The sequence below is a fragment of the Aquarana catesbeiana genome, linkage group LG01 (genome assembly GCF_042186555.1).
Source record: "Aquarana catesbeiana isolate 2022-GZ linkage group LG01, ASM4218655v1, whole genome shotgun sequence".
Taxonomy (NCBI): domain Eukaryota; kingdom Metazoa; phylum Chordata; class Amphibia; order Anura; family Ranidae; genus Aquarana; species Aquarana catesbeiana.
The window spans coordinates 70,287,263-70,306,427 of NC_133324.1; the positions used below are offsets into that span (position 1 = coordinate 70,287,263).

Here is a 19,165-nt window from a genome sequence, read left to right on the forward strand (position 1 = left end):
GGAAAATTCATTGAGATACAGCTGTTTTATACAGGCTGACACCTGGTTTATCAAGCACGCAGCTAATGATGCACTCACATCTCCACCGCTAGCTCAGACACCTCGCTGGAAAAATAAAGATGTTCTTTCTGCAATCTATGTAAATTTTCGAATAAATCCGTCGCGCAAATCTCTTTGAACATGCAAATCCATAAATCATCATTATGCTGACAAAGAAGTGAACTATCTCGTGAAATGAAGGCTCATTTCATCCCAAAGCCCCGCTCAGGTATGGGGCTCTGAACTTTGGGCTCCGTTCCAAGGCATTAGAGAATTTTCCCTGCTTAAGATTAGGGCAACCACAAATTCTAGTGTGTTTTGTAATTAATCAATTGGGAGTCTGGTCAAGTGAAAAAAAAAAAAAAAGAGAAAGAACAAAAAACGGTTTTCGTTCTGAGCCGCACTTAACTTTTTTAGGTCTGGTGTTAATTAGGTATGCTGCATAAATCCAATAATGAACAATGATTTTTAGAGATCAGAGTGAAGAAAGGAGTAAGGGTAAAAATCATCAGTGGTGAGGATCTGCTCTAGGCATCTTCCATTCTGGGCAATGCTCTCTATCTTCTTTGTCAGAACAGATCTGAACACTGACGGTCAGACTGAGAGGATAAAAAAACACACAGAGAAAACGGGAAAATACAAGGACTGGAAACTATTCGTTTTTTTGTCTTATTTATGAAAATGAAGCCATGATAAGGAAAGTAATCCGCTCAACAAACAAAGGGTTTGGTAAATACAACAAAGTATTTCAATAACTGCAACCAAACAGGCAGAATCACTATATATGTCAGTCGTGATTTAACAAAAAGAACCATAACTAATCAAATAAAAAAATACAACATCAGCCATAAAAATAATAAATATGATAAAAATGCACAATATATAGGCAAACATCATTAAAACATTTTTAGGACTAGAGTACACAGCCATTTGAGTTTTGTTTCTGATGTGATGGTGAAGAAATTTGTAGGGTATCTCAAAGGACAATGTCAATGAGAATGAAGTCCTTTACTGAGCCCCACCCTACAATATATTGAACAGGGATAAATACTTACCTACAGCTCTGGAGAACTTAACTGTATGACGCAGCCGAGTGCCACACAGCTTTTGCTTGAAAAAAGTCCCAGTCGAGCCCTAAGCACAAGAGCTCTCACCCATTCCTATTGTTGGGTCTGTACTATATAGGGAATACAGCCATCCACAGGAGTATGGACAAAGCCATAGGGCTTTGGGGTTAAGTGCAGGACCTGGCCAGGTTAGGGCTGCGTTGGTAAGTGTAGGGCCTGGCCCGGTTAGGGCTGCATTGGGCCTGGCCTGGCCCGGTTTTCAAACAAAGGCTGTGAAGGGTCATGCAGGTTTGCACAGTAAAGATCCCTGGAGTGGAACTGCAAGCAGGTATCTCTATCTCAATACATCATAGAACTTCATAAATGCAAAGCAAAACCATCATAAATGCACAAATACAATATAAACGGGCACATTTTTCCCTGAAAACAGTTTGCTCCATTTGACTTGTTTCTAACTCTGAGGTCCATATACTCTTTATAGTGCTGTTAAATCATCACTCCCAATACATCCTCTGAAAATGTGCTGAAATTGTGTTCAAGCAGAATACTTCCATGAATTTAGAAGAAATGGCCGCACACCACTGTAGATCAAGATCCTCTTTATTTGGACATACCAAAAATGACAGGCATCAGAATGCTGGGTAGACGCGTTTTGCATACTTCACATGCGCTTAGTCATTGGCAGAATACTTCCATACCATCTAAAACCATGTTAGTTAGTTAGGTGGTGTGTTAACATTGATACGCTTTGCAGAGGCAGACAGTCTGTAAGTCTCCTATTGGTCTTTTCCATATAGGCTGAATTTTGTATGCATTTTTTTGTCATTTAAAGGCTTAGGCCACCCAAAACTAGTATTTCAGCTGTTGGTGCTCTTTATGGGTTGAATTATCTTCTGGATCTAAAGGGGTGAGCCTCTCAAGTTCCCAATTCTGCTCTCCATAATACTGCTGTTATAGTCAGAAATACCTCAATCTATACCAGGCTTTCTCAACCTTTTTACTGTGAAGGAACCATTGACGTCATTTCCAGAGAACTCCTTTTAAAAAGTATTGTACTGAAAAAACTTTTAAATAAAGGAATAAAGAATGTGGTATACCTTGAATGTTTGATATGATTCATCTACACTCCCTGCTCGATATAACGCATTTTTTTTCAGTCATTAAAAAATTATTAAAATAACAATAATGGCCAGGAGTATAAACAAAGACAATGAAAATTATAGTGTCCCTTAACACTAATACTAATGTGTCCCATTACCTTGGTGGTTAGTAAAGAAGGGCCCCCTTATATTCATGGTCACTTGGGAAAATTAGTGGCCAATAGAGGTGTGCTCCTTTACATTGAATGTCAATGGAGAAGTGCTCTGTTATATTGGTGGTTAGTAATGTAACCCCCCCCTTACATTGTTGACTAGTGAGAACTGTCCCCTTCCACTGGTGGTCAGTGTTAGTAGTGCCCCTTACATTGGATATTAGTACAAAATTAGCTCTTCTGCCTGGCAGCCAGTGTAGGCAGTATATTAAAGGAAAGTATGGTCAAAGCTATTCTGGCTACACTTCTCCTATAGGTGCAGTTCAGTTTTCACTTAGCTGGTCACTCAGCTGCTCGGGGTCCACCCAGATGACTGGACCAGCAGCCGGATCAGCCTCTCAGCGAGCCACTGGGAGAAAGAGCCAGCAGCTCCCACCCCCTCCACAGCCCAGCGCTGGAAGGGCAGAGCAGAGAAGTGGTGAATGACAGTCACTGGCTCTCTGCTCAGTGAAGACTGAGAACTGAGCGATCAGCGGTCTTTGATCTCTCAGTTCTCAGTCTTCGAAGCGGCGGGGGACAGATGCAGCATCAGAAATAGGCTGCATTGACCTATATATATATATTTTATGAAATGCAAACTTCTCTTTTAATCTGATGCTGTTCAAGGATCCTCTACAAATCTCTAGAGGAACACTAGGGTTTTACAGAGGGCTGTTTGAGAAAGACAGATGTATACTGTGAAATTGGTTAAAACATCAACAGAAAGAGTAAACATGCCTCACAATGTCCAGACAAGTGGAATGGCAGAGAAATATGAAGCTGAGTGATTCAAGCCTACTGTTTAGGGTGGACTAATCCTTTAAGGACATTTAGGCATCTACAGAGCTTACACCTTGTTAACAACCTTGCAAAGTATGCATACAGCCAAGAAGCCCATCTTTCATAAGAAAAAAAAAAAAAAAAACAGGCAGTAATGCACACAAAGAACTTCCCACTTCAGTCTGCACATTCTAATAGACCTGCACTCCCATGATGGAAGAACCAACATGAAATCAAAAATAATTGCTTTGAACATCTATAAAATCATTCCATCTATAGTGTTGCCCGTATAACCTGTGCCACAATACCAACCAAGAGACGGAATGGAAATAAATATACAGAAATTAGAAAATGATTCTTCATAGCAGTATATTCTTTAGCCAGTGTAAATCGGGATGTATTGAAGATGGCGGACTGTAAAATGGACCTATGCCCCCACATCCAAAAAATGTGTACTGACCACATAAGGCTTGCACACTAGCTTTTCTAGAGTCCATAGTCACCACAGAAACCTAGGCTATTCAATGCTGCAACCGGTGACAAGTTCTTGGCTCTGGCTTGCCCACTCTTGTTTTACCATTGCCTAGTAAGATGGGGCAACTGTAAGATGTAGGAGGGTAGGAGACAGGAATAGGCAGTACAGAGCTTGTGACCATTGATGCTGGTTGAGATAGGGAGAATATCATAGAGATGTCCACTTTGTGGTCAGTGCAAGTTTATATGGGATGGGAGGCAGCACAGATACGTTTTAAATCAAACTGTTCACTTAAGAAACCCAAAACATTATCCCATTTTCTGCTGTTACCTCTTCAGTTATCTGGTTTTAAAACCTAGTACTTCCAGTGACCATCCTTCTGCCCTTTGCACAACTGCATTGCTCGGTGCCTGGGCAGGCAATAGGCAGGGCTGAGTGATGCCAGGCAGGCTTTAGAAGTAAGACTTGAGCACCTGTCTTACACTCAGCAGTTTTATTGTTCTCAAATGATTGGTTTGTTTTAAAGCAAAAGTCCAGACAAATCTTTCCGTCTTTCAGAGAGGTAAATTACTGTCTGTGATTCTGTTGAGAGGAATTTGACCCTTACCTAAAATTAAGTGATGGGAAATTTCACAAACAGCTTCAGGGATATATATATATATATATATATATATATATATATATATATATATATATATATATATATATAGTTTTTTTTTTTAAGGCAGAGTCTGTAGGGTCTGTGCCCCTATAGGGAGGATTTTCCAAATATTTCTGCCATTAACAGGTGATACTAGGATAGGAAACTATGTCCCAACAGGGACAAACATAGTACCTAAAACCCAACAGATGTTTTGAATCATCCTCACTCTCTCACTGCAAACAAAGGTTCTGTTTTCAATGTGATTCAAATATAAATGGCGCCAGCCCCAAAAGGCCTAAGTGAATAATGGGACAGCTGCCCCTTTAAGTGAATGTGTCACTAAAACAATTATAGTGAATAAGTAAAGTAAGGCGTTAATCCCTTTAAGGCCAGAAAATCATAAAATTCTCAATATCTGTGCTAAACATCTACTTTAGTTTAAATCAAATGAAAAGCAAATATATAAATATTCTCCAACAACAAGCAATGTTAAAGTGGACCTTCAGTCTTTTTTTCAACTTTCCATCTATTAAATCTTCTGCCCTTGTTGTTGTTTTAACTTTGGATAATTATTTTTTTTTCTGCCAGTAAATACCTTATACAGCCCACTTCCTGTTTCTTGTCTGGTCATTAGCCTAGGCTTATGACATCATGCACAGCTCTCTCTCTCTCACTCTGGTGAGAGTTTGCCAGGAAGGGAGGGGGGGAGTGAGTCATAAGAGGGCCAATGAGAGCTGCAGAGCTGAAGGTGTGCCTCTGTGTGTCTGTGTAAATCCAGGAAGTGAACAGGCAGCAGCTTCAGCTGCCTACAGTTGAAATGGTTGAAGCCAGACTCAGCGGAGGGAGATTTCTGCAGCATATTTGTCAAGTAGAGAATCACAGTATATATAAAATAATACACAAAGTGGTTGGAGGGAAGCTTCAGAATGGAGAAGCTGTTTTTATTACAAATTAGGTGAGCAGACCGCAGTTCCTCTTTAAACACACAACACTGCTAGAAATACCCAAAACACTTTGATTCCTGTGTACATGTTACTATGGTAAACAATGTCCATGCAAGAAAAGTGGAAAAAAATAATCAAAAGATTATTAATTGAAATAATAGATATAAAAATAACGTTTATAAGTTAACGTGGAAGTTAACTTCCATGCATAAGGCTTACCTATAGGTAATGTAACTATCTCCTAAACGTGCACTGTTTAGGAGATATTTACTGTACATGCAGCCAGTGACATCATCACCACCACCATCGGCCACCCGTGGCGTTTCTTCAGAGCCCTGTGCCGTGACCGGCGGCTCCTGCCCGCATGTGTGGGAGTGACGTCATCAAGTGTATATTAGATATGAAAAAATCGTTTCCACTCCCAAACAAAAGGTGCTCCACCACGTGTAGTAAAGGGGATGTACTCACCAGATCCCTATGGCCATAAAGACCAATACAGCCTTAGTAATTATGCCCACAGGAACAAATGGGATGAATACTACATCTAGTAGGATCTCCACACACACTTCACATCCAATATGTATCTCCAGACACCCCAAAAGACAAATAAAAAAATGATTGTGCAAAACGTTTATTAAAAACTTTTCCTTTTAAAACACATCCATTATTTAAATGCACTTACATTTAAAAGTGCCCAGATTGGTACCAGCTCGATAAGTCTGTATGCATTCACAGTCAGCTCAACCGGCTCAATCAGCCTCTATGTGTATGAAGAATCTGCTCCGCCGTCCTCTCCAGAGACTTGGCGTGTGTTCCACCTCACCAGGATGTGACGTCCCCTCCTAACCAGGACAAAGGGCCAACCTCTTTGCATATTACCAAAATTGGCATCATCAAGAAGACCAGGAACTTTGTTTTTATTCTATTACTTCAATTAATAATTTTTAATTATTATCAATTGTTTGCATGAACATTCTAATATTATAACACGGACACAAGGATTTAAGTGTTTTGGGTATTTCTAGCAGTGTTGTGTGTTTAAAATTGCATGTTGTTGTTGGAGAATATTTCAATTTTTTGATTGATTTAATCTAAAGTAGATGTTTAGCACAAATATTGAGAATTTTATGATTTTCTGGCCTTAAAGGGATTAACACCTTACTTTACTTATTCACTCTATCTGTTTTCAATGTGTTACCATACATTTCATTACTGGAGTCAGTGGAAGATAGAATTCCTGTACAGTCAAGGCTTTAAACTTTATTACAACCACTGCCCCAGCACATAAGCCAAATGAACATGAAATACCGAAATCAAGTCAACAACGAGCAGGTTCAAAACATCTGAATATTTTCCAGCCCAAACTGCGTAAAACACAAGGGTACTTACTGAAGAGGGTAAACCGGGAGGAACTTTCCTTACTTTCTTTGCTTGCACCTCGGCTGAAAAGAAAAATAGAACAATTTTAACTTGAAGCAGTCATCATCATCATCACCATTGTCACAGTTTGTTAAGTTTCAAAGAGTTGTACTCATAAAAGTCTCCAATATCATAATACAGTTAAACCTTGGGATGCGAGCATAATTCGTTCCAGAAACATACTTGTAATCCAAAGCACTTGTATATCAAAGCGAATTTCCCCATAAGAAATGGTCCTTTAGTTTATAGTCCATATAAAAAGATTATAGCAATGTGACCAGGTTGTGTAACCATAGAATGTCCATCCACAAATGGAAGCCTCCACAGGGGATTAGAAGTAAAATCCAGCAGGAGCTCCAGAGTATAAAGGAGAAGATAGGCACCTCCAATGCCCTGTACACACGATAGGATTTTCCGACGGAAAATGTGTGATAGGACCTTGTTGTCGGAAATTCCGACCGTGTGTGGGCTCCATCACACATTTTCCATCGGAATTTCCGACACACAAAGTTTGAGAGCAGGCTATAAAATTTTCCAACAACAAAATCCGTTGTCGGAAATTCCCATCGTGTGTACACAAATCCGACGCACAAAGTGCCACGCATGTTCAGAATAAATTAAGAGACGAAAGCTATTGGCTACTGCCCCGTTTATAGTCCCGACATACGTGTTTTACGTCACCACGTTCAGAACGATCGGATTTTCCGACAACTTTGTGTGAACGTGTGTATGCAAGACAAGTTTGAGCCAACATCCGTCGGAAAAAATCCATGGATTTTGTTGTCGGAATGTCCGATCAATGTCCGACCGTGCGTACAGGGCAACAGTGTAGCAATATGTTGCTAAATGTTGTACCTTCATTAAATGTAACCGTATTGCTACACTTAGAGGCTCCTCTCTTCTCTTTTATACTCAGTTGTGACATGACGCTACTTGTATATCAAGACATTGTTTGTATATCAAGTCAAAATTTATTAAAAAATGTTGCTTGTCTTGCAAAACGCTCTCAAACCAAGTTAATCTCAAATCAAGGATTTACTGTAGTATAAGCCAGAGAAAGGATGAGAACAAAGCAATATTTTCACCTGTTAGGGTCAGGGAAAAACAGGCTGATTTGGGTTAAGGACTAATCCACTCAAATTGATGGTTCCTGGCAGGTATTAATCACATTCTGACTTCTTATATCAGGGATTCCACAAGTGAAATCTCTGCACCTGAATTCCCGGATCTGCCTAACTGCCATGGGCAATGACAAAGCCAAATAATGGTGTCACCATTTCCTAACAGATTCTTCAGCATATAGAATATATACAATATACATATGCCCTGCTCAAAGGGAGGGTCATATCATATTGTGCCTTTGTGGTGGAGTTATAAACAAAACATGATAATCTCACAACTGAAGTCTCCAAGAAATGGCTAGTGGGAAATTATATTAACTAGCACCAATCCTAATAATGAAACATGAGCTTTGAGTGGCCTTATCCATTACATAGCAACGATTGCCTAATACTGTTTGCAGTCATAAATTTTAACCCCCCCACACACACACACACACACACACACACACACGTTTCCCTCAGCCTATTGGCTGAGCTACGCTATTCTAGTATTGAACAGACAAGGCCCCTACTTCTATGTTATTTTGAGAATGTTTTATATAGTTTTCTATTCAACTGTGTAATACATACACTTTATTGCCAAACGGATTGGTGAGACGCCTGCGTTTACACACATGAACTTTAATGGAATCCCAATCTTAGTCTGTAGGGTTCAATATTAAGTTGGCCCACCCTTTGCAGCTATAACAGCTTCAACTCTTCTGGGAAGGCTGACACAAAAAATCCCTTATTCACTCCCTGGTCATCTCTCGCCTCGACTACTGCAACTTCCTCCTCATTGGCTTACCTCTACATAGTCTATCCCCCCTTCAATCCATCGTGAATTCTGCTGCCAGACTCATCCACCTCACCAATCGCTCTGTGTCTGCTACTCCTCTCTGTCAATCCCTCCACTGGCTTCGGCTGACCCAATGAATTAAATTAATAATACTAACAACCTACCTACAAAGCCATCCACAACTCAGCCCCCAGCTGCATCACTAGCCTAGTCTCAAAATACCAACCTACTCGTTCTCTTCATTCTTCTCAAGACCTCCTACTCTCTAGCTCCCTCATCACCTCCTCCCATGCTCGCCTCCAGGACTTTCCCAGAGCCTCTCCAATTCTATGGAACTCCTTACCCCAATCTGTCCGATTATCTGCTACTCGAATAGCTTTTAGACGATCCCTGAAAACCCTCCTCTTCAGAGAACCCTATCCTACCCACACCTAACAACTGTATTTTAATTTTCTCCATCTGATCATCCCCCACAGCTATTACCTTTTGTTCCACTTGACCCCCCCTTCTAGATTGTAAACTCTAATTAGCAGAGCTCTCTGATTCCTTCTGTATTGAATTGTACTGTAAGTGTACTGTCTGCCCCCATGTTGTAAAGCGCTGCGCAAACTGTTGGTGCTATATAAATCCTGTATATTAATAATAATAAAAAGGCTGTTCACAAGGTTTAGGAGTGTCTCTATGGGAATGTTTGACGAAATGTTTGGCCATTGTTCCAGAAGCACATTTGTGAGGTCAGGGACTGGCTCGCAGTCTCTGCTCTAATTTATCCCAAAGGTGTTCTATCTGGTTGAGGTCAGGACTCTGTCCAGGCCAGTCACGTTCCTCCACCCCAAACTCGCTCATCCATGTCTTTATGGACCTTGCTTTGGGCACTGGTCCAAATAATTGGGTGGAGGGGGGGATTATGGTGTGGGGTTGTTTTTCAGGGTTTGGGCTTGGACCCTTAGTTCCAGTGAAGGGAACGCTTAAGGCGTCAGCATACCAAGACATTTTGGCAATTTCATGCTCCCAACTTTGTGGGAACAGTTTCCTGTTCCAACATGACTGCGCACCATTGCACAAAGCAAGGTCCATAAAGACATGGATGAGCAAGTTTGGGGTGGAGGAACTTGACTGGCATGCACAGAGTCCTGACCTCAACCCGATAGAACACCTTTGTGATGAATTAGAGTGGAGACTGCGAGCCAGGCCTTCTCATTCAACATCAGTGCCTGACATCACAAATGCACTTCTGGAAGAATGGTCAAACATTCCCATAGACACACTCGTAAACCTTGTGTACAGCCTTCCCAGAAGAGTTGAAGCTGTTATAGCTGCAAAGGGTGGGCCAACTCATTATTGAACCCTACGGACTAACACTGGGATGCCATTAAAGTTCATGTGCGTGTAAAGGCAGGTGTCCCAATACTTTTGGTAATATAATGTATATGTCACAGGGCATGTTTTATGTATTTGTAATATCTGTATTAAGGCCTGGATTGACAGGCTTTTGTTTGCATTCCAATACAAGTCCATGGAAGTGCAAAACTCACATAAAGCAGGCTAAAGGCACCTGTCAATGATCTCAGCAGCATCTCAGACTGATGCCAACCACACAAGCCCAAAGCCAATCGGCACAGGCCTTCTTATAGCTTGTTTGTATTACATATTTTGTAAACAATCACAGGAGAAAACCATGCTATACAAATAAGTAAAACTAATAATGACAGAATGCAACAGCAAAAAGAAATCCCTACTTTGAGAAACTACAAACACCAGCATGCAATGATTGAGGCCTCACAGCCAAAACATTAAGAACCCTTTCACACTGGGGCCGCAGCCACGTTTGCGGTAGGGCGCCGCTCGTTTTAGCAGCGCTTTACTGCTGTTTATACAATGCGTTTCTTTGAACCCCAAAGAAGGGGATAAAAACTTCCGTCTTGCGGCGCTTCCAAAGCATTCTTCGGAAGCGCTGCCGATTAATTCCAATGTGCAGGGCATATTGGGAGCGCTAAATACAGTGCTCCCAACCCGCTCCAAAGATGCTGCTTGCAGGGCTTTTCAGAACGTCCGGCAAGCGTACCGCCCCAGTGTGAAAAGTTACACTGGAATGAATGGGAGGCGGTTTTCAGGCGCTTAGCAGAGGCCATTTCCAGCGCTAAAGCGCCTGAAAACCGCCCCAGTGTGAAAGGGGTCGTAAGCGTACTTATGCTGTAGTCACCTTCAAGCTAAAAAAATGTAACTGCAACTGGATGTTACTGAGTTTCCGGCTGCATCTTATTTTACAAACTCCAGCATGCCATGACACCCAGTGTTAGGCTGGTAATACATTATACAGTTCTCGTGTACAATTTTTTTTTTTAGATTTACCAAAAACATATAATATGAGATCAATCCTAAACACTTTCAATGTGTATGCAATCAGGCAGGCCCTTGCACTACATATGCACTACATATGCCCCGGAAGAAGTCCTCTTAGCGACGAAACCGGTCAAAAAGAAAGGATAAAGGAGCTGTTTCCTGCTATCGTGTTCCTGTTTACAGTATTATGATGTTTTTATGGTGGCCGCCTATGTTGAATACAACACTGGTTTTTATCTGAACAAATGTAGGTGCAATACCTTTTATTAAATTAGTCTTTTGGGATTTTACACTATCTGGCGTCTCCTTCATTTGCATGCTTAATTCTGGCCGTGGGGTGAATGGAGCCTGGTCTGATTATCCAGTGAAAGTTCTTAATTTGTTCTGAGGACACATCTCCAGCTGATGACCAGTAGTGTATTTAGGTTTTGTGCGGCCCTAGGCCTGATTAAACTCGTGCACCCCCTAATTTAAAAATGACCCACCTCTTCCTGTCAAGGCCACACCCCTTGCTGTTTAAGACCCGCCCTCAAATTTTCGAGTGGGGACACTAGTTCTGAGGGCCTGGGGGGGGGGCAATGGAAATGGATTCCCTTAATTTGCATAGATTTCCTCTCACTTCCTGTTTGGCTATGGGGCAGGAAGTGAAGGGAAATCTCTGCAATGGGACAGGGATGGTAAAAAATAAACGGACAGGGGTTATAACCCTCCCTTACTCTTTCCAAAATGAAAAAAAAGGGTTGCCTATAGTTCTACTTTAAGCACAAATAATAATCTGATAATTTTATGGAGAGGACTAAGAAGATATAACCATTCCAATGGTGCAGCAGAAAACATATAGCAAAGTGAGGAAGGTTTGTGGTCCAGGATGATAGGACAGTTGCAGAATGCCGGCCGCCCGCATACCGGAAGCAGTGCAGCCGCTTTATGGGGGCTCTAGACTAATTTGCCTCTAAAAGCAGTCCTCCCCATAAGACTGGCGCTACACTAACAGCGCAAGCCGGCTGGGACTCTTTCCATGCAACCACCCCTGCAAAGTGCTGCCCTAGACCTGGGCCTTGTCAGGCTAGGCCAGTTTACAGCATTGCTGATGACACCTGCAAAGATCAAGCCTGTTTGACCCTCTGTAATAAAGGGTCCAGGCTCTCTGGTAAGAGTCTATATTGCTTGAGGTGGCGGTATATGCACGAGGTGGAAGGTCTTCTGGATTCATCTGCAATTTAACGGATTTGTGTTTTTTGAGTTTTTTCTACAATTGGACTATTTTCTAGCAACACTTTATGAGCAATTTTATGTTTAGCACAATGCTGTTTTTGTTTATGCCTTGCGCTACATAGTTGAAGGTAAATCTAAAGGAAATTGAATAAGAAAATTGTATAATGTATGGCCAGCTTTACACTGGCATATGTAGTACTTCACCAATTTCTTGCCTCTGCCACTAACTGCCCGACTCCTGTATTGGAATACTTCACTGTTCCTCTAATATCAGGCACTGACAGTGATGGCACTAATACCTACAGGCTTTCCTGCAAGAAAAGTTTAGCTCTGGAAAGGAGGTAGCAGCCACTACAAGTGGAGACTGTGGGGATTATTTACGAAAGGCAAATCTACTTTGCACTACAAGTGCAAACTACAAATGCAATGTGCACTTGAAATTGCACTGAAAGTGCACTTGGAAGTGTAGTCACTGTAAATCTGAGGGGAAGATCTGAAATGAGGGGAAGCTCTGCTGATTTTATTATCCAATCATGTGCAAGCTAAAATGCATCTGTTAAATTACAGATGAAATCAGAAGACCCTCCACCTCGTACATATACCGCCACCTCAAGCAATGTAGACTCTTACCAGAGAGCCTGGACCCTTTATTACAGAGGGTCAAACAGGCTTGATCTTTGGAGGTGTCATCAGCAACGCTGTATCCTGGCCTAGACCAACAAGGCCCAGGCATAGGGCAGCACTTTGCAGGGGGGCAGCATGGAAAGAGTCCCCGCTGGCTTGTGCTGTTAGTGTAGCTCCAGTCTTATGGGGCGGACTGGGCTGAAAAGCAAATAAGTCTAGAGCCCCCATAAAGTGGCTGCACTGCTTCCGGCATGCGGGCGGCCGGCATTCTGTAACTGTGAGGGGTGGGGTGCCGCTTCTAATTTTGACTGTCCTCTCATCCTGGACCACAAACCTTCCTCACTGTGCTGTTTTCTGCTGCACCATTGGCATGGTTATATCTGCTTAGTCCTCTCCATAAAATTATCATATTATTATTTGTAATTTGTATTTTATTTTCCTTGCATGTCCTCTTCGGATCTACAGCGACTGCACTTCCAAGTGCACTTTCAGTGCAATTTCAAGTGCACTTTGCACTTGTAGTTTGCACTTGTAGTGCAACGTGGATTTGCCTTTAGTAAATAACCCCCACTGGCTATCTGAGAAAGTCTCCATGCTTTTGTTATCCCGCCTGTCTCACTGGGTCTCACGGTTTATCTGAGAGTGTAACTGGATACTATTACTAGGCAGAAAATAATAATACGCACCCATTGAGCTGCTATGAAAAGGCCTCCTCCTGGAGTTATTGCTTGAATAATGATAGTACTGTGAGCCAGGCTTTGTGGGTGAAAGAGCCCCTGAATTACCAATGTCCATTTCACCTCCGAGAAGGCTTTGCTGAAAAACAATAGAAGAAAAGCACATTTAATCTCGTAAAGAGAGCACAAAAAAAGAAAAAAAAAGAAAACAAACAAAAAAAAGGCAACTACAAACAGCTTAGTATAAGTCAAAATGTATTACATATTATACATCGTTCTTCGCAGACAATATAAATATAACGTCCTTTTGTTCACTGATTATCAGTCCTCTTGTGATCCTCGGTGAAATAGAGCAAATATGGCAGGCATAGGGAAAATAATGTCCCCATAACACAACAAAGGGCTCATGAATGTTTCCTTTTGGCTACAACTGAGGACCATTCAGCACCAACCATTTAAATACTATTCGTTACAACAAGGTTTATTTATATATTTTAGCAAACATATTTGAGATTTCAGATATAATAACATCCAGCATGCTGGGAGTTTTTCTTCAATGGTATTTTTTTTTTCATGCATAGATGGAACATACAGTATCATAAAAGCTAGGGTTGTTGCAATTTTTTTTTTTTTACTGTACAGAACCATTATAACCAGAATGTAAGAGTTATAGAAAAATGAAACAGTTAAAAAAGCAGATAAAACAGTTTATGTATTTTTCTGATTTGTTTCTGATCACCACACAATGTAACCATCTAACTGTTTGTCTATTTTTCTGTTGGATTGAATATCAATAAAACCTTTTGTTAAAAAAAAAAAAAAAAAAATGTTTATGTAAATAAATTTAAGAGCTAACCAAATGCAAATTTTTTTTTTACCTATGTTTAATTTTTGTTTTCTTTCACACAGGTGGATAATATCCAGATACACATAAATATATGAATCGTTAATCCTCATAATTCCTATCAATAATAATGGTAGCATGGCCATACATACACCCATCACAAGAATAATGGTAAGTTTGCCATGAATACCACCAACCAGAAGTTACAAGCCCTCATATGGGTTACATTTTTAACTAGATGAAAAAAATAAATACTACAATAAAAATACAACTTTGATTTGAGGATGCAAACACAGTACAGATAAAGTTATAAGTTGAAAAAAAAAAAAAAAAACATAAATATTACAACAATATTGTAATATTACAACAGTATGGCAAGTCAATGAAAACATTCCCACCATTGCAGTGAATGTGTATAGCATTATCAAAGCACCGTGCCTCTACAAAAATTCTCAGCGTTGTCAACAGGGTAAAAACTGTAATAAAGCTAATAAGCCGACGTTAATCACAACAGCACAAATCTATTTACTATTTGCAATAGACTACGTTGAAACTTACCCATAACACACAAGTCCCTTGATTACACCTAGCAGCGAATACATTGTTCTTTTAATTGTTCTCACATGGAATAAAGCAGGTGTAGATCTCTCCTCGTTTATATTAAGAACAAATTTATCATTTATAAAAAAAAAAAAAAAAAAAATTAGGAAAATTTAAAATTAAGTGCCGAGGAAAAAAAAATCTAACTTTATCTGTACTTGTAATCAACTTTTTACCGAGTGAACTAATTACTGTACTTGATAAAGTACAGAATGTGTTTTGCCTAATCTATATTCTAATCACCGTGTCACTCACAACAGACTTAGTAATGCTTCACTAACGCAGTATTCACATGCAAAGTACCCTAAATGGGCCAATTATGACTGTTCTGCTCTTCTTCAGTTAACCCACTGAGGACTAAAAAAAAAAAAAAAAAAAATTCACAAGCCACTCCGCCACTAAAACAAAGAGCCCTTGTTTTCAAGGATTCCTAAAGAGCTCAACAAAGGGGCACGTCTTCAGCTAGGGAGCAGTTGGTCCAATATGACCCGTGAGATGGAAACAGAAGAAATGGGAATATTCCGCTTCTGGGGCAATGTTTAGAACTTTCCAAACTATGTGCACTACGTGACACTAAAACCAGCAATGAAAGGTCTCGGTGGAAATTTTTTGCAAAATTTGGAAGATTTAGAGTTAGACTGTTATAGAAGGAATATTTTCTGGTCCACCATAAAATGTTTAATTAATATAGAAAAGCAACTAACTAAACATAAAAAAGTCCAAAGGCAACAGTGCAAAATATGAACGGGGGGCTGCTCATATCCAATGCAAAAGCTTTTGTGCAGCTCTTGGGTTATTACTGATATGTATTTAAATAAATAAATAAATAAATAAATAAATAAATAAATAAATAAAACATTTTGAATAGATATAATCAAATCACAAATGTTCATTTAAAGAATATTAATCATTTTCAAACTATTTAATTTGCCTACATTCAAGTTGGACTCCAGATAAACAGCTCAACACAGCTGCAGGAGAACTGTCGAAAACGGCAAAATTGATTTGTACTTTTGCCCATCCAGTCTTGGGATTTAAAAAGCTCTGCCAAACAACACAGCCAAGCTGTTGACCTTTTTTCCTGCAGCCAATAAGCAATACAACTTGGTCACTTTTCATCTCCAAGCCTGTGACTGGACATTGAAAGCTGCAGCAGTAGATTAATGAGGTCATATCCTGTATCTGCTTTCTCCTTCTATCAGCGTGTTCCTTGTTAGCACATGTGCATGCAGCTAAGAATGACTGGCTCTGAGTACTGCCCCTCCTTTTCCCAGTCTAAAATCTACTGTACAGGGACCCTAATGCTCCATTCACACCGGAGTGATTGGAATTGCAGGCGAAATCGCAGTGATTCTGCCATCACGGCAAATCGCGGGACGCTTGTGCGATGCCATTACTTCTTAATGACACCCCAATCACGTGGCGATTTTGCTGCGACAAATCGCAACGGGCAATGCTTGTCACTGAAAAAGGAGCAGGAGCTTCTTTTGAGCGACAGCATCGCGCGTTGTGGTTTGCCCAGATTTATTGCGCAGCAAAATCATGGTGTGATTGGGGTGCCATGAAGAAGTAATGGCATCGCACAAGCGTCCCACAATTTGGAATCGTGGGCAGAATCACGGAGATTCCGCCTCCGATTCCAATCGCCCAGCCTTATACCAAGTCAAAGTAAAGTGTTTAGAAAAGGTAGGCAAACAAAACATTCTGTTGGCTACAGAGATGGTTTACATATTCTTATATCTGTATACATATAAAATATGTGGATTAAAACACAAAGATTTTTGTACAATGCAGATCTTAATTTTGATTCCAACTTAAGCATTTCCCAGAATATGAATATATTTATTAGAACAGAACTAAGATACTGGAACGTCCCTAAATGTTCACAGAAATATGTTGACTCCCCCCGAATGTTAAAACTATCCAAAATAAAATACCAGAGCTGAAGGGTCAATCGAACTGTGTAATTTTTCTTTTAGGACACAATATTTGGCAAATTGTAACTCTGCATGCTTTGGCACTCCCTCGCCTTTGGAGCAGTTGTGTGACTTTTAGCAAGTCAGCAAGGCGACATAGATAATTGGATTCAAGGCACTGCAAAAAAAATATTGTACTCCTTTCCATCTAAAACCCTCATATACTGTATGGGACTTTGCCTTTTAACTCAAATTCAATTCAGTCATTCCAATATCTTGTATAATGAAAATCTGCATAAATGCTGGAAAACTACTGTTAAAGCAAAGCTCCAGTCTTTTCAAACATGTTTTAAAATATAAAAAATAAATACGCACAATACATTTTTAGGAATTCTTATTCCCCACCCTGTCCCTCTAATTGCCAGAAATCAACACACATTTCCTTACACCAGGGCTTGAAAAATCCCAGTCGCCAGGTTGCCATAGCGACTAGAAAGTGCGTCCTGGCGCCTGGGCTTTTGTCAGTCACACGCATCTGCTTCCCACTTGCTGACTGCGCTATAGCCGAAAGACAGCTACAGTGTGGCCATTCAGTCCTGGGAGGGCGTTTATTGATGTCCTTCCAGAACCCCGCCACCCGTGCGCCCCAAGGGTGCGCATCGGGCACGCTCTGTGATCGATGTGTCCTTCGGATACAGCTTATCACAGATCAAGGTAAAGGGCCAATCACAGTAGCTCTTTACCATGTGATCAGCTGGTAAACCCTGATTATGCAGCCCCATCAGTGACCATCAGTGCAGCCTATCAGTGACCATCAATGCAGTATATTAGTGACCATCAGTCCTGCCTATCAGTGCCTATTAGTGCCATCTATCAGTGCCCATCAATGCAACCTTGTCACTGCAGCCTCATCAGTGCCTCCTCATCAGCGCCCATCAGTGCAGCTTATCAGTGACCATCAGTGCAGCATATCAGCGCCCATCAATGCCACCTTATCAGTAAAGTATATAATATGAGGTTAATCCTAAACACTTTCAATGTGTGCGCAATCAGGCATAGACCTTGCACTACATATGCCCCTTAAGAAGTCCTCTTAGCGACAAAACCAGTCAAAAAGAAAGGGTAAAGGAGCTGTTTCCTGCTATCACCTTCCTGTTTTATTATGTTTTTATGGCGGCTGCCTATGTTGAATACAACGCTGGTTTTGATCTGAACAAATGTAGATGCAATCACAGTAGCCCTTTACCATGTGATCAGCCGGTAAACCCTGATTATGCAGCCTCATCAGTGACCATCAGTGCAGTATATTAGTGACCATCAATGCAGTATATTAGTGGCCATCAGTGTTGCCTCATCAGTGCCTATTAGTGCAGTCTCCCCACTGCCCGTCAGTGAAGCAGAAAATTACTTATTTGCAAAATTTTATAACAGAAATGAAGAAAAAGTTTTTTGTTTTTTTTTTTTACTTTTTCGTTCTTTTTTTGTTTAGCAAAAAATAAAAAACCCAGTGGTGAATATATAACACCAAAAGGAAGCTCTATTTGTGTGGGAAAAAAATGATAAAAATGTCATATGGGTATAGTGCTGCACGACCGTGCAATTATGTATGAAGAAGTATGAGAGCGCTGAAAGCTGAAAACTGGCCTGGGTAGGAAGGGGGTGATAGTACCCAGTAGACAAGTGATTAATAAAAAAAAAATAGTCTCCGAACTTTTTAGCTGGCTCTCAGATTCAAAGCTAATTTGTCAAAGCCCTGCCTTAAGCATGGTACACACCAATAGTTTTTTTTTTCCGTTCAACCCATCGGGTTGAACGAAAAAAACTGACAGCTCCAGTCGGAGCCGCTGTACTGGTTTTCAGGCATGCTCGTCCGACAGAAGCTGGCCAAATGGCCGGCTTCTGTCGGACCGGCTAACATAGACACGGGCCGAATGTCGGACGGTTTTTATTGAACTGGCCAATGTCTCCCGACATTCGGCCTGTGTGTACTAGGCACTAGATGTATTGCATGAAACATCCCACTTAGCACCCCCTTTGAAAGGTTTCAGTGAGTGCTCTGACATGGTAGAATCCCAATATATAATTACCAGGAGAAGGAAAGGATCAGCACTAAGGGCTAGTTCACACCAGCGGTCAGGTTCTGTAGACTGATGTGTTGTAATGATGCACGTAACATGTCCTCCTATTTTCAGCACACACTATTGCACTCACCAATGCCTCCCAGTGGTGAGCACCAGCGGTTGGGACTGCGTTGTGCAAGGTTTACCAATGCATATGGTGTGAATGGGTCCTTAGGTTTCCTAAAAGCTACAGGAGCAACCAGAGCAGATACATTCTAAATTATTGCTAGGGATTCCCACCCATACCACTTCCCTTTATTAATGTGATA

General features: G+C 40.8%; 1 protein-coding gene across 18 annotated transcripts in view; it reads right to left on the minus strand.

Annotated features, from left to right (window-relative positions):
- Positions 1–19,165, minus strand: part of TCF4 (transcription factor 4) — a 595,219-nt gene that overhangs the window by 253,548 nt on the left and 322,506 nt on the right. For all 18 annotated transcript variants that reach the window (XM_073620084.1, XM_073620022.1, XM_073620104.1 and 15 more), the window contains 2 exons: positions 13,426–13,555; positions 6,629–6,681 (listed from right to left, as the gene is read on the minus strand). In XM_073620084.1, coding sequence (XP_073476185.1) covers positions 6,629–6,681; positions 13,426–13,555 — 183 coding nt within the window. The remainder of the gene's footprint in view (positions 1–6,628; positions 6,682–13,425; positions 13,556–19,165) is intronic.